Source organism: Mesoplodon densirostris, chromosome 5 (assembly GCF_025265405.1).
Source record: "Mesoplodon densirostris isolate mMesDen1 chromosome 5, mMesDen1 primary haplotype, whole genome shotgun sequence".
Classification (NCBI taxonomy): domain Eukaryota; kingdom Metazoa; phylum Chordata; class Mammalia; order Artiodactyla; family Ziphiidae; genus Mesoplodon; species Mesoplodon densirostris.
Genome location: NC_082665.1, coordinates 148172024 through 148191491, shown reverse-complemented (window position 1 = coordinate 148191491; position 19468 = coordinate 148172024). Strand labels below are relative to the sequence as shown.

The 19468-nt window shown below is 41.8% G+C and overlaps 1 protein-coding gene across 3 annotated transcripts; it reads left to right on the top strand.

Annotated features, from left to right (window-relative positions):
- The first annotated feature begins 582 nt into the window (after positions 1–582).
- On the top strand, positions 583–18785 carry FAIM (Fas apoptotic inhibitory molecule). 3 transcript variants are annotated; one of them, XM_060100234.1, is made up of 5 exons: positions 583–935; positions 6927–7059; positions 7349–7577; positions 14943–14992; positions 18395–18785. In XM_060100234.1, the coding sequence occupies exons 1-5, from the start codon at positions 895–897 to the stop codon at positions 18542–18544; spliced, it is 603 nt and encodes a 200-aa protein (XP_059956217.1). In that variant the 5' UTR covers positions 583–894; the 3' UTR covers positions 18545–18785. The 3 variants fall into 3 exon arrangements, with proteins under 3 accessions (XP_059956217.1, XP_059956219.1, XP_059956218.1); XM_060100236.1 differs by lacking the exon at positions 583–935 and adding an exon at positions 1177–1269; XM_060100235.1 differs by lacking the exon at positions 583–935 and adding an exon at positions 1636–1681.
- The last annotated feature ends 683 nt before the right edge of the window (positions 18786–19468 follow it).

The following is a 19468-nucleotide window of genomic DNA, read 5'->3' as shown; positions in this document are numbered from 1 at the left end:
CAGTGCTCTCTGAGATTCAGCCTACTACTGTGCAGACAGGTTGACCTGATCAATCGATTGTTCTTTATTGTTTCTCAACTCCCCTTCTCTCACGTGCTTGCTCAGCATCCTCACTACCAACCCCAGAGGTGAAACAATCCTCTTTACCGTTAACATCAAGCTGCAGGAAGAAATTACAGGATGGGGCCTAGATGTCCCTGTGCCTCCAAATCTTCAGAGCCCCAGGACCCCCGGAGAATCCCTTCACATGTCTCTATTTTGTTGCTGGGGCCCACTCTCCACAGGGACCACTCACGGCTCTTCTCAGCTGGCCCACTCACCCACCGTCCTCCCTCCCTGCAGTGATGCGGTCTCCTCCTTAAAGTGAAAAACACCGAGGCCACCTAAAACATTCCTCAGGCCTGCTCTTCATTCAGTCATTTAACAAACATTTATCAGAGCCTCATCCAAGCCTGCACTGTGCAGACGTGGGAGATGCTAGAGTGAGAACCGAGCAGCCCCCGTCCCCGCCTTCTCGGACCTCGGTGTACAATTACACTGCACATTCAGCAAAGATCACAAAGCGTACTTGCACGCCCTGAATGGAGCCGAGAAGGAGAATTCCAGGTGTTGCAAGCCTTAGGGGCCAGCGTAGTTTTCCTTAAGAAATGATATTTGAAGAACAATCTCAACAGCAAAATGGAGGTTAACTAAGGGAAGAGGCAGGGAGGAGCGTCCCGGCAGAGGGAAGAGCGCCTGCAGAGGCCCTGGGTGGGAAGGACCCTGCAGCATCTGAGGATCTAAATGAAGCCGGAGGAGGCAGGGGCAACCTCAAGCACAGGGCCTCGCGCCAACCCTAAGGAGTTCTGATCTTTAAAGGAATAGCCAGCAGCCTTACAGGGTTTCAAGGCGCGAATGCCACGATCGGATTTACCTGGCCCGCGGCTACAGAGCAGGTAGGGTTTGGCCCGCCTGGTTTTCCCCAGCGTCCGACCAGCGCCGGCTACCCGCTGGTTCCTACCGAGGCGTCTAGGGAGGGGGTGAGAACGCAAAGCCGGCGGCGGGGTTGGGTCGCGGCGCGAGGAGGCGGCCTTCGCGGGGCACCCCCGGGGACCTGAAGCGCGACAGAGAGTCGGCGCGCTCGGGACTCGCGCCTGCCGAGCTCTCGCTTCCGCGGAGGCTGCGTCTGGTTCTCGGCGACGGGACGAGGCCACGGCGGCCTAAGTGGCCGAGTCGGCGGAACCCACCGGTCTCTGGGCCCAGAGCCTCGCCGCGGCCCACATCGCCCAGGTGAGCCCCGCGCTCCAGGTGGGGCGGCCCGGCCGCCCCGGAAGCCCCTGCCCGCAGCCCCAGGCGACCCCGCCGCGGCGCTGGCGGCCGCCATCTCCGGGCGGCGGCGCCGGGCGCGCCGAGCGGTGGGCGGTGTCTCCGCGGCTTCGCGATCCTGCGGTGAGGCCCGGGCCCGCACGGGGGGCGGGGAGGGGGCTCCTGGTGTCTCCTGGCGGCCGGGCCGCGGGCGGGGCAAGGACCGGGGCGGGCGGTGGGGCCCCCCTACCCGGCCAGGCCTCGTGACCCGCGGCTCCGGCCTCTCCCCGAGTACAAATTCATACTTCTCGCCGTCGGAAACGTGGAGCAGAAAAGCACAAGCAAGGAAGCGCAGGAGCCGAACCCCCGCTCCCGGGAGACACGGGTTAACATTAAGGTGTATTTCCTTCCAGTCCCCTTTTCCCTGCAAGCATGAGCGGGCTGTATGTTTGCAGAACCTGGATCATAAAGTGCCGCAGCTCGGCTTCTTTGTCTTACTAATACATCCCACGCGTCTGCGCGTGGCTTTCGATGTTTTTCTCCATCCTTTTCATTGGCCACCCTAGGCTGTGTTGGGGCCAGGTTGACCGCGCCTGGCCGGGGCTTGACGCTCGCTGAGTGACGGGACTGTGATTTACTTAATGGATTATCTTTCTGATGGTGAACATACAGGTGGTTTTCAGTTCTTAGCTATTACAAAAAGCAATTCGTTGAGCACTGTTCCGCCTGGTTTTTTGAGCACGATTATTTGTTTAGAGAGAATCCTTCGTAAGGCTTGTGGTATACGTTGCAAAAATGCACCTCGGAAAAGTTATTTCCGTTTTTGTGCCTCGCATTTGGGAACACCTGGCTTAGGGAGCTTTCTGACAGACTTTGCTGGAGATCCCAGTGCTTCACAAGGGATCGGGCGGACGGTGTCAACACCTCTTTAAGTTTGACCTGCCTTGTAGCTGGCCTTACCTAGAGCTTTGCTGGAAAGAAACTGTGAGTACCTTAGTAATTTTTAAAACTGACTTAGGTTTAGCTTGGATAAACCATTACAGTCTCCAATACGACTAAACCTAAGTTAAAGCAAAATTCAAGCTGGGGTTAGATGAACAGTGGAAACTGTTTTATATTTAAGTCATACTCTCTGATACATGGATGCTGGGTTGCTAGGGAAGGGATTTTAAAGGATTATGCTGATGGGTATGTCACCAGATACTCAGAAAGCTTCCTTTGAAGACATGTAAAGTTTCAAGTGAGTGAGTGACATTGTCCTTATCAGTGAAAATAAATGGAATTTGTTTTTCCATCCCTTTTATTTACATTCTTAAAACTTTGTGTTGAAATACAGGGGATTTTTCTTTGTAATGATCATTTTCCAGTTTGGTCACATGGTTGTGATAATTAAATGTATGTATGGTGGATGAATTTAGAATATGACATGTGTTTATTAAGTCCAATTTGTAGCTTAGAGATCTGTGTGAGACAGATATTTCTCATTATTCATATGAGTAAGGTAGAAATCGGGGACATGGACAGCTGTGATCATCTCTTGGTTATAGGTGTAATCATATTCCAAGAAACACTACTGGCAGGGCACCTGGTTTTTTTTTTTTTTTAATAGTAATCTTTTATTTCTTTATCTTTATATTTATTTTTGGCTGTATTGGGTCTTCGTTTTTGTGCAAGGGCTTTCTCTAGTTGCGGCAAGCAGGGGCCACTCTTCATCGCGGTGCGCGGGCCTCTTCACTATCGCGGCCTCTCTTGTTGCGAAGCACAGGCTCCAGACGCGCAGGCTCAGTAGTTGTGGCTCACGGGCCTAGTGGCTCCGCGGCATGTGGGATCTTCCCAGACCAGGGCTCGAACCCGTGTCCCCTGCATTAGCAGTCAGATTCTCAACCACTGCGCCACCTGGGAAGCCCTGGGTTGTTTTTTTTTTAAACAGTTTTGTTGAGATATAATTCATATAGCATACAATTCACCCATTTAAAGGGTATAATTCAACGGGTTTTTTGTATATGACAGTATTAATTTTTTAACTTGTGGTAAAATATATATGACATAAAATTTGCCGTTTTAAAATGTACAGTTCACTGGCATAAAGTACATTCATGATGTTGTGCAACCGTCACCACTATTTCCGAAACTTCTTCAACACCTTAAACAGATACTCTATAAATAAATGTTGAATGTATAAGTGAATGTTGATAGATGAGGGAAAACATTTTTTTCTGTGATCTTGATTTCTAACCTTTCTAATTTGCTGTGTTGTCTTTTATACTTTATATGAAATATAATTATAATTAATATGGTACCATGCCTTATCTTAGTGTGATAATATTTGAAGTTCCTTATAATGGAAAACTGGGCAGTTCTTTCAAGTTTGCTGAATTACTGAACTTTCTAGAGTCTCTAAAAGTTGTAGAGCAAATTTTGAATGATATCCCAAAGTCTACTCTGATTTACAAAGGATGCTTATTTAAGTTTATATTATGCTGTTGGCTTACTCTACTGCTATGTATTCTCTTTGCTTTGATAGTTGCAGGATACCCTCCACTTTCATAGGAGATATCCTAAGAAAAAAATTTTTTAAGATTTTTTTTGATGTGGACCATTTTTGAAGTCTTTATTGAATTTGTTACAGTATTGCTTCTGTTTCATGTTTTGGTTTTTCGGCCATGAGGCATGCGGGATCTTAGCTCCCCGACCAAGGATGGATCCCGCACCCCCTGCATTGGAAGGCGAAGCCTTAACCACTGGACCACCAGGGAAGTTCCCCCTAAGAAATATTTTTAAGACTAGAAAAATCCACAAATATATAAGGTGCTAAAAAAAAGAGGGATTTATTTTAGGTACAGTGTGTTTTGAATCTTTAGCTTTCATTCCAAAATGCTTAGCTTTTCTTTGCCTGTTGGATCGCTTTTATGGGTGCTAAGGTCTTCTTTAATATCTTTAAATTTTTTTAATTAATTAATTAATTAATTAATTTATGGCTGCTTTGGGTCTTCGTTGCTGCGCGCGGGCTTTCTCTAGTTGCAGGGAGCGGGGGCCACTCTTCGTTGCGGTGCGCGGGCTTCTCATTGCGGTGGTTTTTCTTGTTGCGGAGCACGGGCTCTAGGTGCACAGGCTTCAGTAGTTGCAGCACTTGGGCTCAGTAGTTGCAGCACTTGGGCTCAGTAGTTGTGGCTCACAGGCTCTAGAGCGCAGGCTCAGTAGTTGTGGCGTACGGGCTTAGTTGCTCCGCGGCATGTGAGATCTTCCCGGACCAGGGCTCGAACCCGTGTCCCCTGCATTGGCAGGCGGATTCTTAACCACTGCGCCACTAGGGAAGCCCTTAATATCTTTTTAAAAACAATTAGTGGCTTCTGGCTGTTTCCAAACCAAAACGATTGTCATCTCCCGTTTTTTACAAGGAGTGAGCACCCTTGGACATCTATACAGAAAAGGCTAGACTAGAGTAGATCTTGGGAGCAAAAAATAGTTGAAATTATTTTTCAATAGGTTTGGCAGGGGTACAACTGTTAATCCCAAATCTTCAAATGTGGGGGGTTTCCTATGCATGTGAGTATTATGTATGCTTCTGATTTTAGCATTACAGCCCAGATACTGTTTAGTTAATTACACAGGAGTTCTGGACTTTAGTTTTGGCTTGGGCTCTTCTAGTGACCTGAGCAAACTACGTAACTTTTATGGATTCATTATTGGCACTAGTAAATTAAGTGGGCTTGAGTAAGTGGGCAAATTAAGTTTGCTCTTAGAAAGCAAACTGGCATATCCCTGGATGCTTCTTGAAAGCTTAACACATATACCATACATTTCACCCATTTAAAGGGTATAATTCAATGGGTTTTTTATATATTACAGTATTAATTTTTTAAGTTGTGATAAAATATATATGACATAAAATTTGCCATTTTAAAATGTACAGTTCAGGGGGCTTCCCTGGCTTCCCTAGTTCAGTGGCATAAACTAGAGTTTATTCTCTGGTTTTCGGAAATTATAAATCCATAACAGGTAAAAATATGATTGGCTAATTTGTGTGATTTAACTTCTCTCCCTGAAAATTAGATATTGCAATTCTATTGTATGTAAACGCTGTTTCATCAGAAACTGCATGCAATTTAAGAAATGGATTGCAGAGTTAGAAAAACTCTTTGCAGATGTCATCTTTGTTGCTCTCAGTCTTTCTTTGCTGCAATTCTCCTTTTCTCTTTCCTGGCTGCTAATTGGATTAAAGACTGTTTTGCCAGCCATGGCATCTGGAGATGACAGTCCTATCTTTGAAGATGACGAAAGGTAAATGTCTTGCATTGCAATAAAACTAGCTTATGAAAATTTCAAGATGGTTTTAATCATTCAGGAGAGTTATTTATCCAGGCAAAGGGCACATTTTGTAATATTGCAGAACACATAGTTTTGCTTTTCTGTGATTTCGAGCAAGGGTGGTAAACACCTGGCATGGAGGTGGCCAGCACTAATGTGGCATCCTTTCCCATAGGACCTGGATGTAAGGTCTCCAAATCCGTCTCAGCACAAAATTCTTGGCAGTCACTTCAAAATGATATAAAATCCATTTACCGTCTCTGATTTAGACCCTACAAAGGAGATTAGAGTAAAAGAGTAGGATGTAGTTAAGAGACAGACTCTGGAGCCAGAGTCCTAAGTTTATATCCCATCTGCCACTTACTGTCACTGTGACCTTAAACAAGCCCTTGGTCTCTCTGAGCCTCAGTTTCCTCATCTATAAATAGAGATAATGATAGTACCCACCTCATGGTGAGGATTCTTTGAGTTAATATATATAAAGCTCTTAGCACAGTGATTGACACACAGTAAGTACTAAATAACTGTTAGCTATGATCATTATTGCTGTAATAAATGTTACTTCTCTCAAAGCTAAAGATCTATATCAGTATCAAAATAGTACTTACATGTTACATATTCACTATACATAACAGGTTATTCACATAGGACACACATATAATATATATTTTATATTAAAATATTAATATAAACTGTGTGTTTAAATTGTGCCAGAAACTTGACAAAACAGAATCCTTTATATTTTTAATAAGATTTCCTGTAATAATGACAAGATTACCATCTTCCATAACATTTTTATATCTATTATAAAACATTTCTTCCATGACTTCTTTTTTCCTCAGTCTTAGTATTATAAATTCAAACCTTTTTTGTTAAAATTAATCCCTAGTTATTGGTTGAAGTGTAAAATGTTTTGAGAATTCTTGCTTTAGAGTGATTGGATCTGAAAAAGTAAAACCAAAATTAAATACTGTGCTTTTTAAGTGACGGGAGGAGAAGTAGAAACTTTTTACTGACCTTTCCAAGCATTATTCTGTGGCCTAGCTTAGAATACTGTCGTGGATAAACTGACTGATTCTTAATCCTATTATATTAAGGTGACTTTGGAATTATCTGACTGTATACCCATATATAGTAATTTCATCTTAAAAGAAGAATGCATAAGAGGGAGAAGATAGTTACATGTACTGTAAGTAGGCTTTCTTAGCTAATATCACTTTAATATTTTATAATTTCAGGGCTTTTTAAAATCTGATATCTTCACCTTGGAAGGATTAACTGGTTATTCTGTTACTGTTTTGGCCTATTATAATTGCTTAATTTTATTCCCTTAGCCCTCCTTACAGCCTGGAGAAAATGACAGATCTCGTAGCTGTTTGGGATGTTGCTTTAAGTGATGGAGTCCATAAGATTGAATTCGAACATGGGACCACATCAGGCAAACGAGTGGTATATGTAGATGGGAAGGTAGGAAAAAATGTTACTTCGTAAAATATGGTGTACAGGGAAGCTTGATTTTGCTCATGTAGATTCTTCATATGTGAATGCAAGGCTTTTCTCTTACAGTGATTATCTTTATATATTGGCCTGTATCATTTTGCCATACAAAGCAAACTAATAATAGTTGTGCAGTTCATAGACTATAACATCTAATATTTAAACTTAAAATGACTTTATTTTCTAAAACCTTTGTATCGTGAAAATATTAAATTTTCTTCCATTTATGTGTTTTCAACTTTTATATTTTATTACTTAGGAAGAGATAAGAAAAGAATGGATGTTCAAATTAGTGGGCAAAGAAACCTTCTGTGTTGGAGCTGCAAAGATGAAAGCAACCATAAATATAGATGCTGTCAGTGGTTTTGCTTATGAATATACTCTGGAAATTAATGGGAAAAGTCTCAAGAAGTATATGGAGAACAGATCAAAAACTACCAATACTTGGGTATTACATTTGGATGGTGAGGACTGTAGAGTTGTGCTGGGTAAGTGAGAGCTGTTTCTGCAGAATTTGTTGGCTTTTTATGGTGGCCATTTAATTAGTTCCTCTAACTGTCCAGACCTTTTATGGGAGCTTTGAATAGGAGAGAATGTTAAGTGCAGTTATATTTCTCATGTGTCCTGTGGAAATGAAGTATTCATTGAATCGACTGATTTATATGGAAAATATGAGAGCCAGATTTTATAGTGATGGATTCGAGGATTATAAACTTGGGTTTAAAAAACGAAATATTGATGTAGACATTTGTTATTATTTGATATTTGTCTTTAAAAGCATGTCTAAAGGCAGTTGGAAATTAAAGATTCATCAGTAAAAAGGGAATTTTTCTCTAGGTAGCAATAGGCTTAGGACTGCAGCAGATCAAAATTATCAGTCCAGATAAAGTAGATTAAAAAATAAAAAGTAAGTCATTGCTCTTTAAGCTAAGTTCTGCTATTACAGATTGCCATCTGTGTTCTCAGCTTCTGTTGGGCCTACAAAACTTGCAAGACAAATATTTACTACCTTTTCACTCTTCTGGTTACTCTCAGTATTTCCTGCTTCTCATATCACTAAGTTAAGACTATGTAGATCATCTCATTAATTCATGGATTCATTTATTTAGGTAATATTGAGACCCTCTTAAATGGCAGTTTGTGTACCAGGCCTTGAGGATACATAAATGAAGAGACTTTGTCTGTGTCTTTTAAGAGTATATAGTCTAGGGCTTCCTTGGTGGCGCAGTGGTTAAGAATCCGCCTGCCAAGGCAGGGGACACGGGTTTGAGCCCTGGTCTGGGAAGACCCCACATGCCAGGGAACAACTAAGCCCGTGCGCCACAACTACTGAGCCTGTGCTCTAGAGCCCCTGAGCCACAACTACTGAGCCCACGTGCCACAACTACTGAAGCCCTTGCACCTAGAGCCCGTGCTCCTCAACAAGAGAAGCCACTGCAATGAGAAGCCCACGCACCGCAACAAAGAGTAGCCCCTGCTCGCCGCAGCTAGAGAAAGCCCGCACGCAGCAACAAAGACCCAATGCAGCCAAAAATAAATAAATAAAATTTTTTTAAAAAGAGTATATAGTCTAGTTGAATGCTAGAAAATACCTTAAAAATTTTTTTTAAGAATGAAAAATGTTTATCAGGTAACAAATGCACATAGTTGGAAAAAAAGGAAACCAAAAAACTCCTGTATGGTTTATTTATTAAAGAAATTGGGTCAATTTTTCTTGAAGAGGATAGGAAACCACCAAATTGTCTTCCAAAGTGGCTGTACCATTTTGTGTTCCTCCCAGCAATGAGTGAGAGTTCCTGTTACTACACATCTTTGCCAGCAGTGTTGCCAGTGTTTTGGATTTCGGTCGTTCTAATAAGTGTGTAATGATATCTCACTTTTAATTTGCAAGTCCCTAATAATATGTGGTGTTGAGCATCTTTTCATATGCTTATTTGCCATCTGTGTATCTTCTTTGGTGAGCTGTTTCTGTAGAGCTTTTGCCCATTTTTCAATTGGCTGGTTTGTTTTCTTACTGTTGAGTTTTAAGAGTTCTTAGTATATTTTAGATAAAGAGTTTAAAAAATTGGAACCATAATCTTTAGTGCATTATGAGATTTGTTTCACATATCATGAGAAAAAAGCAGATTAATTTTTTCAACCACTTTGGCTTCAGTTATATTTAAAAGACTATGTCTAGGTTGCCATTTAAATACTTTCTGTCAGTCAATAATTCTAAAAATGTAACAAGATATTTAGATACACGTTCTTTATCGGATACGTTTTGCAGCTATTTTCTTCCAGCCTGTGACTTGTACTGTCATCTTTCTTTCTTTCTTTCTTTTTTTTTAGTTTCTTTTTGATTTAAAAAATTTTCCTCCTCTTCATTTTATATTTCTATTAAGGAATTATTTATTATGTTTGTTTTGTGTTCCTTTTAGTTTAGTCCTCATTTCTGAAATTATTTTTATTTCTAATTTTTACTGAGTTCTATACTTCATTTCTCAGTTTTTCTAATCATTGTTTAGTCATTCTTTCACATCTTGTATGATTTTCTTAATTTCTTTCAGCTCATTTTGAAATAGTATTTTACAGCTTTACCTTTCATGTAAGCATGTCTTTCTGATACTTCTATTATCTATAATGATGGTAGTCTGTTCTTTCTTCTTACAATTTTGTATGGATCTAGAGCTCAGTACCTTTCTTTGATAATTCTTATATGATCTTAGTTTTTCTGAATTTGTAGAAGGGAGTGTGGTTTTGTGTAGCTTTTTAAACTTCAGGTTCTTGAGTTCCCTTTTCTGTCGTTTTTGGATGATGTTAAAAATCATTGGGGCACACTTTCTGAGATGGCTGCTGTTTCCTTACCCCATTTTTTTCTAGATTTTCTCTTTCTTTTACTCTCGTTTCCCTGGGTGCTCAGTTTGGGTTGTCTTCCCACAAGTTTCTTCTCAGTGTGGGGTTTGTATTGGAAGGGAGCTTCGGTGGGTTGGTTTGAGGGTTCCTGGGGCCCAGACTGCTGTAGCCCTTTCAGACCCCTCCCGCCGCTCCCACACCCCATCCACCGTCAGGATGTAAAACCCCTTCTAGTTCAGCTGCTCTTCACACACACCCCCGCTCCGAACGCTCCAGTTAGAACCGGGACTGCCGTCTGGGGATTCTTAGGTCCCCCAGAGGCTCCGCTGCTTCCCTCTGCTTCCTTCTGCGTGGTTGCCGATACTACAGCTACGGTCCTGTAGTTGCCCGTGGTTCCCCCACCTATTGGTACTGTAGAGTTTGTGGTGTAGAGACTGTCCATGGGGCCTTGGGCTCTGTTCTGTTGCCCTGTCGGTTTCAGCAGGGAAATTTGGAGACAGTAAAAAGCTCATGCCTCTGCTTCCACTACCACCATCTTCATCATCCGCTTTCAAATTTACTTCATCCCCCGGTGAGTAAGATGAGGCTGTGAACATATAGTTCCCCCGCCGCTCCTCCCCCACCTTTACCACCTTCAACTCCTGTCTTCTCTACCTTTTCTTTGACATCATCAGAGTAGCTAATATTTGTATTCTGCTGTGTAGCCATAACTGTGTTCTCCTGTGTTTTTTCTGTAGGTTGATTCTAAAATTAAAAACCAATAAATTACATTTATATTATTGTGATTTTATAAATATTTTTGGAGTGGGCCATGGTTACATTCTTTCTCTGTATTATTGTCACCCGCCCTGCGCCACTCAAAGGAAGTTGTTTTTAGTGTCAAGGTCAAGTGAGTTTTCTGTTCTATAATCTACCAATTTCTCAAAATTATACCTCATTTTTTGTTTACTTCACAATTGGACCTTGATTTTTTTTTTTTTTTTTTTTTTAGTCATTTGTTTTTCTGGGCTCTTCTGGTGGCTTTTCTCTTTTCTTGTTGGAAATGGAAATATATCTTCTTTGCTCATGTTCCTAATGTCTGTTTGCATTTTTTACTCGTATTATCTATTGCTTCGAAATCTTCTCATTCTTAATGACAGTATTCTTGGGCGTCTGTTGACTTCCTGTTCAAAACTAGGTAGTTGCTGGGCCTCCCTGGTGGTGCAAGTGGTTGAGAGTCCGCCTGCCGATGCAGGGGATACGGGTTCGTGCCCCGGTCTGGGAGGATCCCATATGCCGCGGAGCGGCTGGGCCCGTGAGCCATGGCCGCTGAGCCTGCGCGTCCGGAGCCTGCGCGTCCGGAGCCTGTGCTCCGCAACGGGGGAGGCCACAACAGTGAGAGGCCCGCATACCGCAAAAAAAAAAAAAAAAAAAAAAAAAAAAAAACTAGGTAGTTGCTTCCCAGGCCTGCTGCCCAGTGGCCGTCCTGGCTTTAGTTCCATCAGTTATTGAATCCCACAACTGCCAGTTTCACCTTTGTTTACTGGAAAATATCCTTAAGTGATTTCCTTATAAAGGGTGTCTAGGAGCTAAATATTATGTGAACCTTATACGAAGTTGATGCTTTTGCGGAGTATAGCGTTCTAGCTTTAAAATGTGTTTTTTTTTTCCCCCTGAGAAATTTTGAAAGCCTTGTTCCATTGTCTTCTATTCTCCATTGTTTTGAATGAGAAGTTCTATGCCAGTCTGAACCTCGTTAGTTTTTTCTTTCTGGAAGCTTTTGGGGGCTCATCTTTATTTTCCAGAATTTTACAGTGTTGTGTTTAGAAATGTAGTGGCTCACCAGCTACTTTACTTTTAGGTGAACACTGGTATTTCAGCATGTTTTTTATTTGCCTCTTTCAGAATTGGGTGAGGTTGAGCCTCTTTTCATGTGTTTAAAGTCCTTTTGTGTTTCTTTTCTGATGATGCCTGTATGTGTCCTTTGACCTGTTTTCTCTTGGGTTGTTGGTCTTTTTCTCCTTGATTGCTAGGAGTCCTTCTATTACTAAAATTAGCTCTTTGTATTGTGAGCTTCAAGTGTTTTTCCCAGTCTGTCATTTATTATATGACTTTGCTTATACGTATGCATGTGTTTTTTTAATCATGCAGAAATCTTTTTTACTTTCATGTAGTCAAATTTACTTACCCCTTTTCTTTTATGGCTTTTGGATTAGCAATGTTCTTCAGAGGCATGTTAATAACAGCTATTATAGAAAATCTGAGTACATGTACACATTCAGTTGGCCCACTAAATAAAATCCCGATTGTCACCACCATCATGGTTTATTTGAGCACCCTGTGCTCTGATCCAGGTGGCTGAGCTGGGTTTCCCCACAACTGTGGCCGTAGATGCTCCCCACTCAGGCTGCCATTGGGCTTCCCCTCCCATACCTCCTGGGCCCCTCTGCCCTTCTCTCTCTCCCTCTAGCCCAGTTCAAAGTCCTTTCTCCACGCTCTAAGTGAGGCTCACATCTCGAGGTGCAGGGAGAAGAGACGGTGTTCCTGGAATAGATGGCTTGTCAGTGTCAAGGCATCTCAGCCTTGACACCCAGGCAGGCTTTTTTTTTTTTAATGTGAATAGTACTTTTTTTTTTTAAGAAGATGTTGGGGGTAGGAGTTTATTAATTAATTTATTTATTATTTTTGCTGTGTTGGGTCTTCGTTTCTGTGCGAGGGCTTTCTCTAGTTGTGGCAAGCGGGGGCCACTCTTCATTGCGGTGCGCAGGCCTCTCACTATCGTGGCCTCTCTTGTTGCGGAGCGCAGGCTCCAGACGCGCAGGCTCAGTAGTTGTGGCTCACGGGCCCAGTTGCTCCGCGGCATGTGGGATCCTCCCAGACCAGGGCTCGAACCCGTGTCCCCTGCATTAGCAGGCAGATTCTCAACCACTGTGCCACCAGGGAAGCCCGTGAATAGTACTTTTTAATGATTTGAAATTTAAATGCAAACAATTACCAGAAGAAAGCATGTAATTTTTTTTGAATTGAATTTTTAAATTTAATTTTATTTTTTACACAGCAGGTTCTTATTAGTTATCTATTTTATACATATTAGTGTATATATTTCAATCCCAATCTCCCAGTTCATCCCACCACCACCGCTCCTTTCTCCCCTTGGTGTCCATACGTTTGTTCTCTATATCTGTGTCTCTATTTCTGCCTTGCAAACCGGTTCATCTGTACCATTTTTCTAGATTCCACATATATGCGTTAAAATACTATACTTTTCTCTTTCTGACTTACTTCACTCTGTATGACAGTCTCTAGGTTCATCCATGTCTCTTCAAATGACCCAATTTCATTCCTTTTTATGGCTGAGTAATATTCCATTGTATATATGTGCCACATCTTCTTTATCCATTCATCTGTTGATGGACACTTAGGTTGCTTCCATGACCTGGCTATTGTAAATAGAGCTGCAGTGAACATTGGGGCCCAGGCAGTTTTTTTTTTTTTTTTTTTTTTGCGGTATGCGGGCCTCTCACTGTTGTGGCCTCTCCCCTTGCGGAGCACAGGCTCCGGACGCGCAGGCTCAGCGGCCATGGCTCACGGGCCCAGCCACTCCGCGGCATGTGGGATCCTCCCAGACCGGGGCACGAACCCGTGTCCCCTGCATCGGCAGGCGGACTCTCAACCACTGCACCACCAGGGAAGCCCCCAGGCAGGTTTTGACCCCTGGGCTCCGTGTACACACACAGGTCCTGCTTCTCTCTAGTCTTCGTTATAACACCCAAAGCTTGTCTTCTGGCTGCTTAATGAGTGCAGTCCTCCCACCTGCCACTCCCTGGGACACTGACATTCACAAGTGGCTCTAGGGATCCTCCCCCAAAAGGCACATGCGTTTGTGACACACGCACACATGTACACATCTCCCTGGAGTGAGCTGCGGCTGCTTAGCTAATGCCCAAGTGTATAGTGGCAGCATTTTGCTCTATCGTGTCAGCACTGTACTCTGAACAGTCCATCAAGTACTATACCTATATTTTTTTTCTTATGATCCAGTAATTTTCCCCAAAGTGAAACCATAACAAAATGAATAGAGATTATTGTGCTATCCAGTGTGAAGTTTAAGGCTAAATTGCTCTCTGTCCTGTATGAACAGCAGGGTAGCCTTGTTTGGTGGTCGCTTTGTGCCATCATCCAGTCGGGTGAGTGAGAGGCAGGAGGAAACATCTAGTCACTGGTGTTAAAGGCCGTTCTGGGAGGGATAAATTAGGAGTCTGGGATTAACAAATACACACTACTATATATGAAATAGATAAATGACAAGGACCTACTGTATAGCACAGGGAACTCTACTCAATATTCTGTAATAACCTATAAGGAAAAAGAATCTGAAAAAGAGTATGTGTGTGTGTGTGTGTGTGTGTGTGTGTGTGTGTGTGTGTAACTGAATCACTGTGCTGTACACCTGAAACTAACACAACATTGTAAATCAACTATACTTCAATAAAAAAAAGAAAAGCAATACTTGCTATAATCCAAAAAATAAAACTACAAAAGGGATAAGGTCAAATATTACATTACTTGAAGTACGTAGGTTTTTAAAAGGCCAAAAGCATTCTTTAATTTGCTAAAATGTATTGGTATCCTAAATGGAAACACGTTGTAATCCTGGGAGTGTGTAAACCCTTCTTTGATTCACAACCAGACCTTAAAATTTTATTACAACGTTTCAGATGATATGAAAAGAAAGACATTCTGTGTGGAAAGGTCCCTCCTCACATTCATTTGTGTGCATCCTCCTTTAAAGATTTTCTTTAACAAGTCTTCAGTAATTTGTATTGGGATCATGATTTTCTCTTAAAAGATTGCTTTCATTTTTATATCGTCTGTGAACAAAAGATAAACACAGTTTCTTCAAATTTGGAAGAACTTCAAAGCCATGAATGGAATGAATGGAGTTTTCAAAATCCAGTGTAAGGAACTCTTCTTAAAATAATAAAGTGTTAACTTTAAATCACAGATTATAATTCTTTTTTCATCTGTTACTTTTACAGAAAAAGACACTATGGATGTATGGTGCAACGGTAAAAAACTGGAGACAGCAGTGAGTTGACCTTTTGATTACTCTCACCATGTGCGTGAGTGACCACTGAAACGTTGCTGTGTTTCCTAACTGGAGATTTTATAAGTAACGAAGGTCCTCTTGCTTAAAAGCAAAAAAGAGATGAAGTAATCCTGACTCCAAAATCTGAAGACCTTTCCTGGGCAGTGCCTGGGGCAGTGAGAGTTTGGTAACAACTTATGTCTGGCACCAAGCTCATACTCTATACCTTTCCTCTCCTGGACCAGCCTCTACCCTGAAAAGAGTTCCCACATTTACAAAATCCTCCCCGGCGCGGTGCAGCACAGCGCAATCTGCCGCGCAGAGTCCTTCGTCCTGGGACACGGACGCGGCTGGAAAGGTGGCCGCCCCCTCGCCCGTTACGCCCGTTTCGTGGGGACCCTGGTGCTAAACCATTCGTAGACAATCTGCTTCTGGGTCCGGGTTTCGTACCTAGCAGAGCAGCTCCCTTGCTGCAAACTTATTGAAAGTCAGCCCTCGACACAAGGGTTTGTAAAAAAGAAAGAAAAAAAAGTCCTCCCCAAAGGTTGAGTCCTCCTGTGTTTATCCAGGTTAAAGGGGTGCTTTATACCACTGCTTCTCAAACTTGCATGCATAGAATCAGTTGGGATCTTGTTAAAATGCATATTCTAACATGTCCTCAGGTGTTGCCAGAGCTGCTGGTCCACAGGTCACACTCTGAATAGGAAGGCTTTACACCATACACTCAAAAAGCAGATAGTACTTTTCTAAAAGCAAAGGTTGTGAAAAAGAAATGATGCACACAATGTCAGGTGACACAAAGGCAGGTAGGAAAGGGCACTGTCACGAACCCCAGAAGACAAGTGGAATTTGTAGAGTAGCAGTGCTAAGAGGCTACCCCACCCATTGAAGCCGAGCACAGTGAGATACCCATCCAAACCCCAGTGTGTTGGGCTTTTGCTGCTTGCACTGTTAGGGCTGTGGTGGGACGAATATAGGAGTGCATCTCAAGTGGGAAGGAAATAATAGTGGTATGTACAGCAGGGGAGGAAGTGAAGCAGGGGAGGCGGTCCTGGACAGCTGGGAGTGTGGAAGCAGGAGCTGAAATCTTTGGGTGGAAATTCCCATGTGTTCTGGGGTCAGCTGGCAAGCAGGCGGTATACCAGCCCTGGTGTCCCCTTTCATGGCTTCGGACATGAACACCAGGGCTAGAGATCGAGATCAGCTCTCTTCCCCGGCACAGTTTAGCTAGTTGCAAGTCGTGGTTGCTGTTATCTCCCTTCTCTATTGTAGGTCTGGGAAGGTGAGGAGATGTGCTTGGAGGGAAGGTCTGGGATAAATGTATTCAGCAGACTAGCTGGGTCTTATAGCCAATCTGCTTCTAAGGAAGTGCCCAAGCCAGAAATCAAAAGTTACAAAGATTAATGCTTTTCTCTTTATCAATCCTAGTTTTAATTCTTGAAGGGAAATGTAACCAGGGCTCACTCCAAATTGATCCTCCAGAGTTTGATCCACCCTCTGGGTTAAACCTACCCATCGAGACTTTTATGCAGAGAGGCTTGGAGAGCTCTTCAGTATTTTATGTCTCCTTTTGGACCGGCTTAAGTTTCCATGCCTACTGTGTGCCCGACACCACATCTGCTAGACCTTCCTATTCTCTTTTTCCTACCCCAGAATTCTCTAGATGGAGAGTCTGCACTTTGGGATCACATTCCCTCCACCCTCCAGGAATTCTCCAGTGCAAATGTAAAGAGAGATTTAAGAATGTGGTTGTAAATAAGTAGGAAGTTGAAAATAATGTCCATCCACAATGTCTTTGTTCCTCAGTAATTGACAAGAAACCACAAGTGTTTGGACAATAGCTCTCACTCAGTTGCCTCCTCATTGTAACTACGACCTAGGCAGTTTTGGCAGCTCCATATCCGGGCAGTCTTCCCCAGCACTATGCACACCTGCTCTTGCTGCCTGTGACTTACAGCTTATTTTCTCCATTTCCTTTTGATCTCAAAGCATCGTGACCAAGACTATGTATCTGTCAAATTACCAAGAAGCTACTCACAAGGACTGTATTATTCAACCCTTCCTCTGCCCTCCAAATTGATTTTTACAGAAGTGTGACCTGAAGGGTTTTTTCAAAACTCAATGTGGAAAGGGGTAAAAAGAATACACTAGACTCCAGGACCAGCACCCCCAGTCCTTGTGGTCAGTACACCTCCGTGTTGGCCAGATTCTTCCCAAAGCTAAGAAAAAGCTTCCCTCTCTGATGCCTCCTGTGCTTTCCTTGGTTGGATAATGTTAGCTACGGGGCCTTGCTCTGCTTTGGCCGCCAGGAAGCTCATAGCCAAGTTGTGAGTCTGATGATGCTTCTTTGCATAATTCACTTTTATCCTCTAAGCCTCCTGTTCTTCCTTCCTTCTCTGTACTACTTGGCCCCTATCTTTTTACTCTAGATCAGTGATGTTCAATAGAAATATGAGCCACAGATATGAGCTTCATATATAACTTTTCTAGTAGCCAGATTTCAGAAGTTTTACAGTGAAGTTCATCTTAATAAAAATTTGATTTCAATCCGTATATCAAAAATATTATCATTTAACATGTAATAAATAGAAAAAGTTTCTACTGAGTTATTTTACATTCTTTGTTTCATACTAAGTCTTCCAAATCCAGTGTATATTTACCCTTAACAGAGTATCTCATTTTAGACCCACCTCATTACATGCTCAGTTGCCACATGTGGCCAGTGGCTACTGTACTGGACAGAGCAAGTCTAGACTCAGTAGTGTTTGGTTTTATGTTTTTTGTTTTGTTTTGTTTTGTTTTTGCAGTACGCGGGCCTCTCACTGGTCTTATTTTTTATGTTATGTATGTATTGTAAGCCACCTTACACACTGGGGAATCAGATGTTCAGAGTGGTTAAGAACACTCTATCCCTTACTGACTGGGGCCTTCAGCAAGTAATTTAACCACTCTGTGCCTCAGTTTCCTCACATATCAAATGTGGATAGTAATCGTACTCCAATCAATCAGGTTATTGTGAGGATGCAACAAAATAATGCATGTAAACCATTCTTTGTATAGAATAAATCACTAATAAATGTTTGCTATCAGGTTTATTATTTTTACTTTTGAAAATAGTCTACATTGTCTACATAGTATATGTTATAGACACATAGCCATTAGGTACACTTTTTTTTTTTCTCTGAAACTTAAGATTCTTAAAGATTGTAGGGGGTGCAAATAAGAAACCTTCATAACAGAGACGTAAAAGCATCTAAATACAAGCTTCTAACTTTAATCTTGCAAAGTTTAACATTGAACTAATATGTACTTCATTATACCTCCCTTTTTAGGTGATGTTAATGCTCTAGACAAAGATAAATGTTTCTGGAACACTAATTCCTCCTTCTTTTGTTTGCCCAGGGTGAGTTTGTAGATGACGGGACTGAAACTCACTTCAGTATTGGGAACCATGACTGTTACATAAAGGCTGTCAGTAGTGGGAAGCGGAAAGAAGGGATTATTCATACTCTCATTGTGGATAACAGAGAAATCCCAGGGATTCCTGAATGACTTCATGTTAATGAATTTTAATCTTAACAAGTAAAGATCAGGACTTTTTAATTACTGTGGTGATTAAATATGTTCAGTATGTACTTTTCAGTACATCTAGTCGCCATGTCTTTATGTTTTAGTTACTTGAAACTGTAATGTTCCAAAGGTCAGGAAAAAAATTATGTATCATAAATATTGCAATTTATTTTGTAAATAATGTAAAATGTTTTAATGTCAAATGGAAAATAAGATACGGACCAAAAATCACTAGTGTTTTACAAGAGCAACTTTTACTATAATAAATGCTATCAAATAAAATTGGTGCTGCTTGATTTGTGTTTCTTAAAATGGATGTCTTTGTATATTTTTAACCTGTGCATATAGATTGTCGTTGGTATACAATGATATTATTAGTTTAACTGAAATGAGAAACATTTTCTATCTGGAAACAATGTTAAGGAGATGTCAAAGAGTGTCATGTAAGAATTTAATTAAAAATAGGTTTCTGAAAAAAAATAGTTTTCTGAAAATCCAATTGTTTAATCAGTATGATCAGGACAAAAAAAAAAAAAAAGGGAAGAAGCAAATTTCTTTACACCAGACAGCATCAGTTGCATTGTCAGGCAGTGTTTAGAAAGTCAGAGTTGCACACCTGTGTGGAGGTAGCCAGCACCAGTGTTAGCGCTTTGTGACTGAAGCAGACCCACCCAGGCAGATCCACAGAGATGCCGCCTCAGTATGGGAAGTGGTCCAGATTGTGTCAGTACTGGTTTCTGAAGGTCTTTCAGGGCAGGACATGGTTTAGTCGTAGAGCCTTTTATCGGGGTATTTCATGTCCATTATCACATGGGGATCCTCCATAAGAGGGAGACTTCTCCATTTTCTAGACTTGCTCTGTCCACTACGGTAGCCATTAGTCATGTAGCTATTTAAGTTAAATTA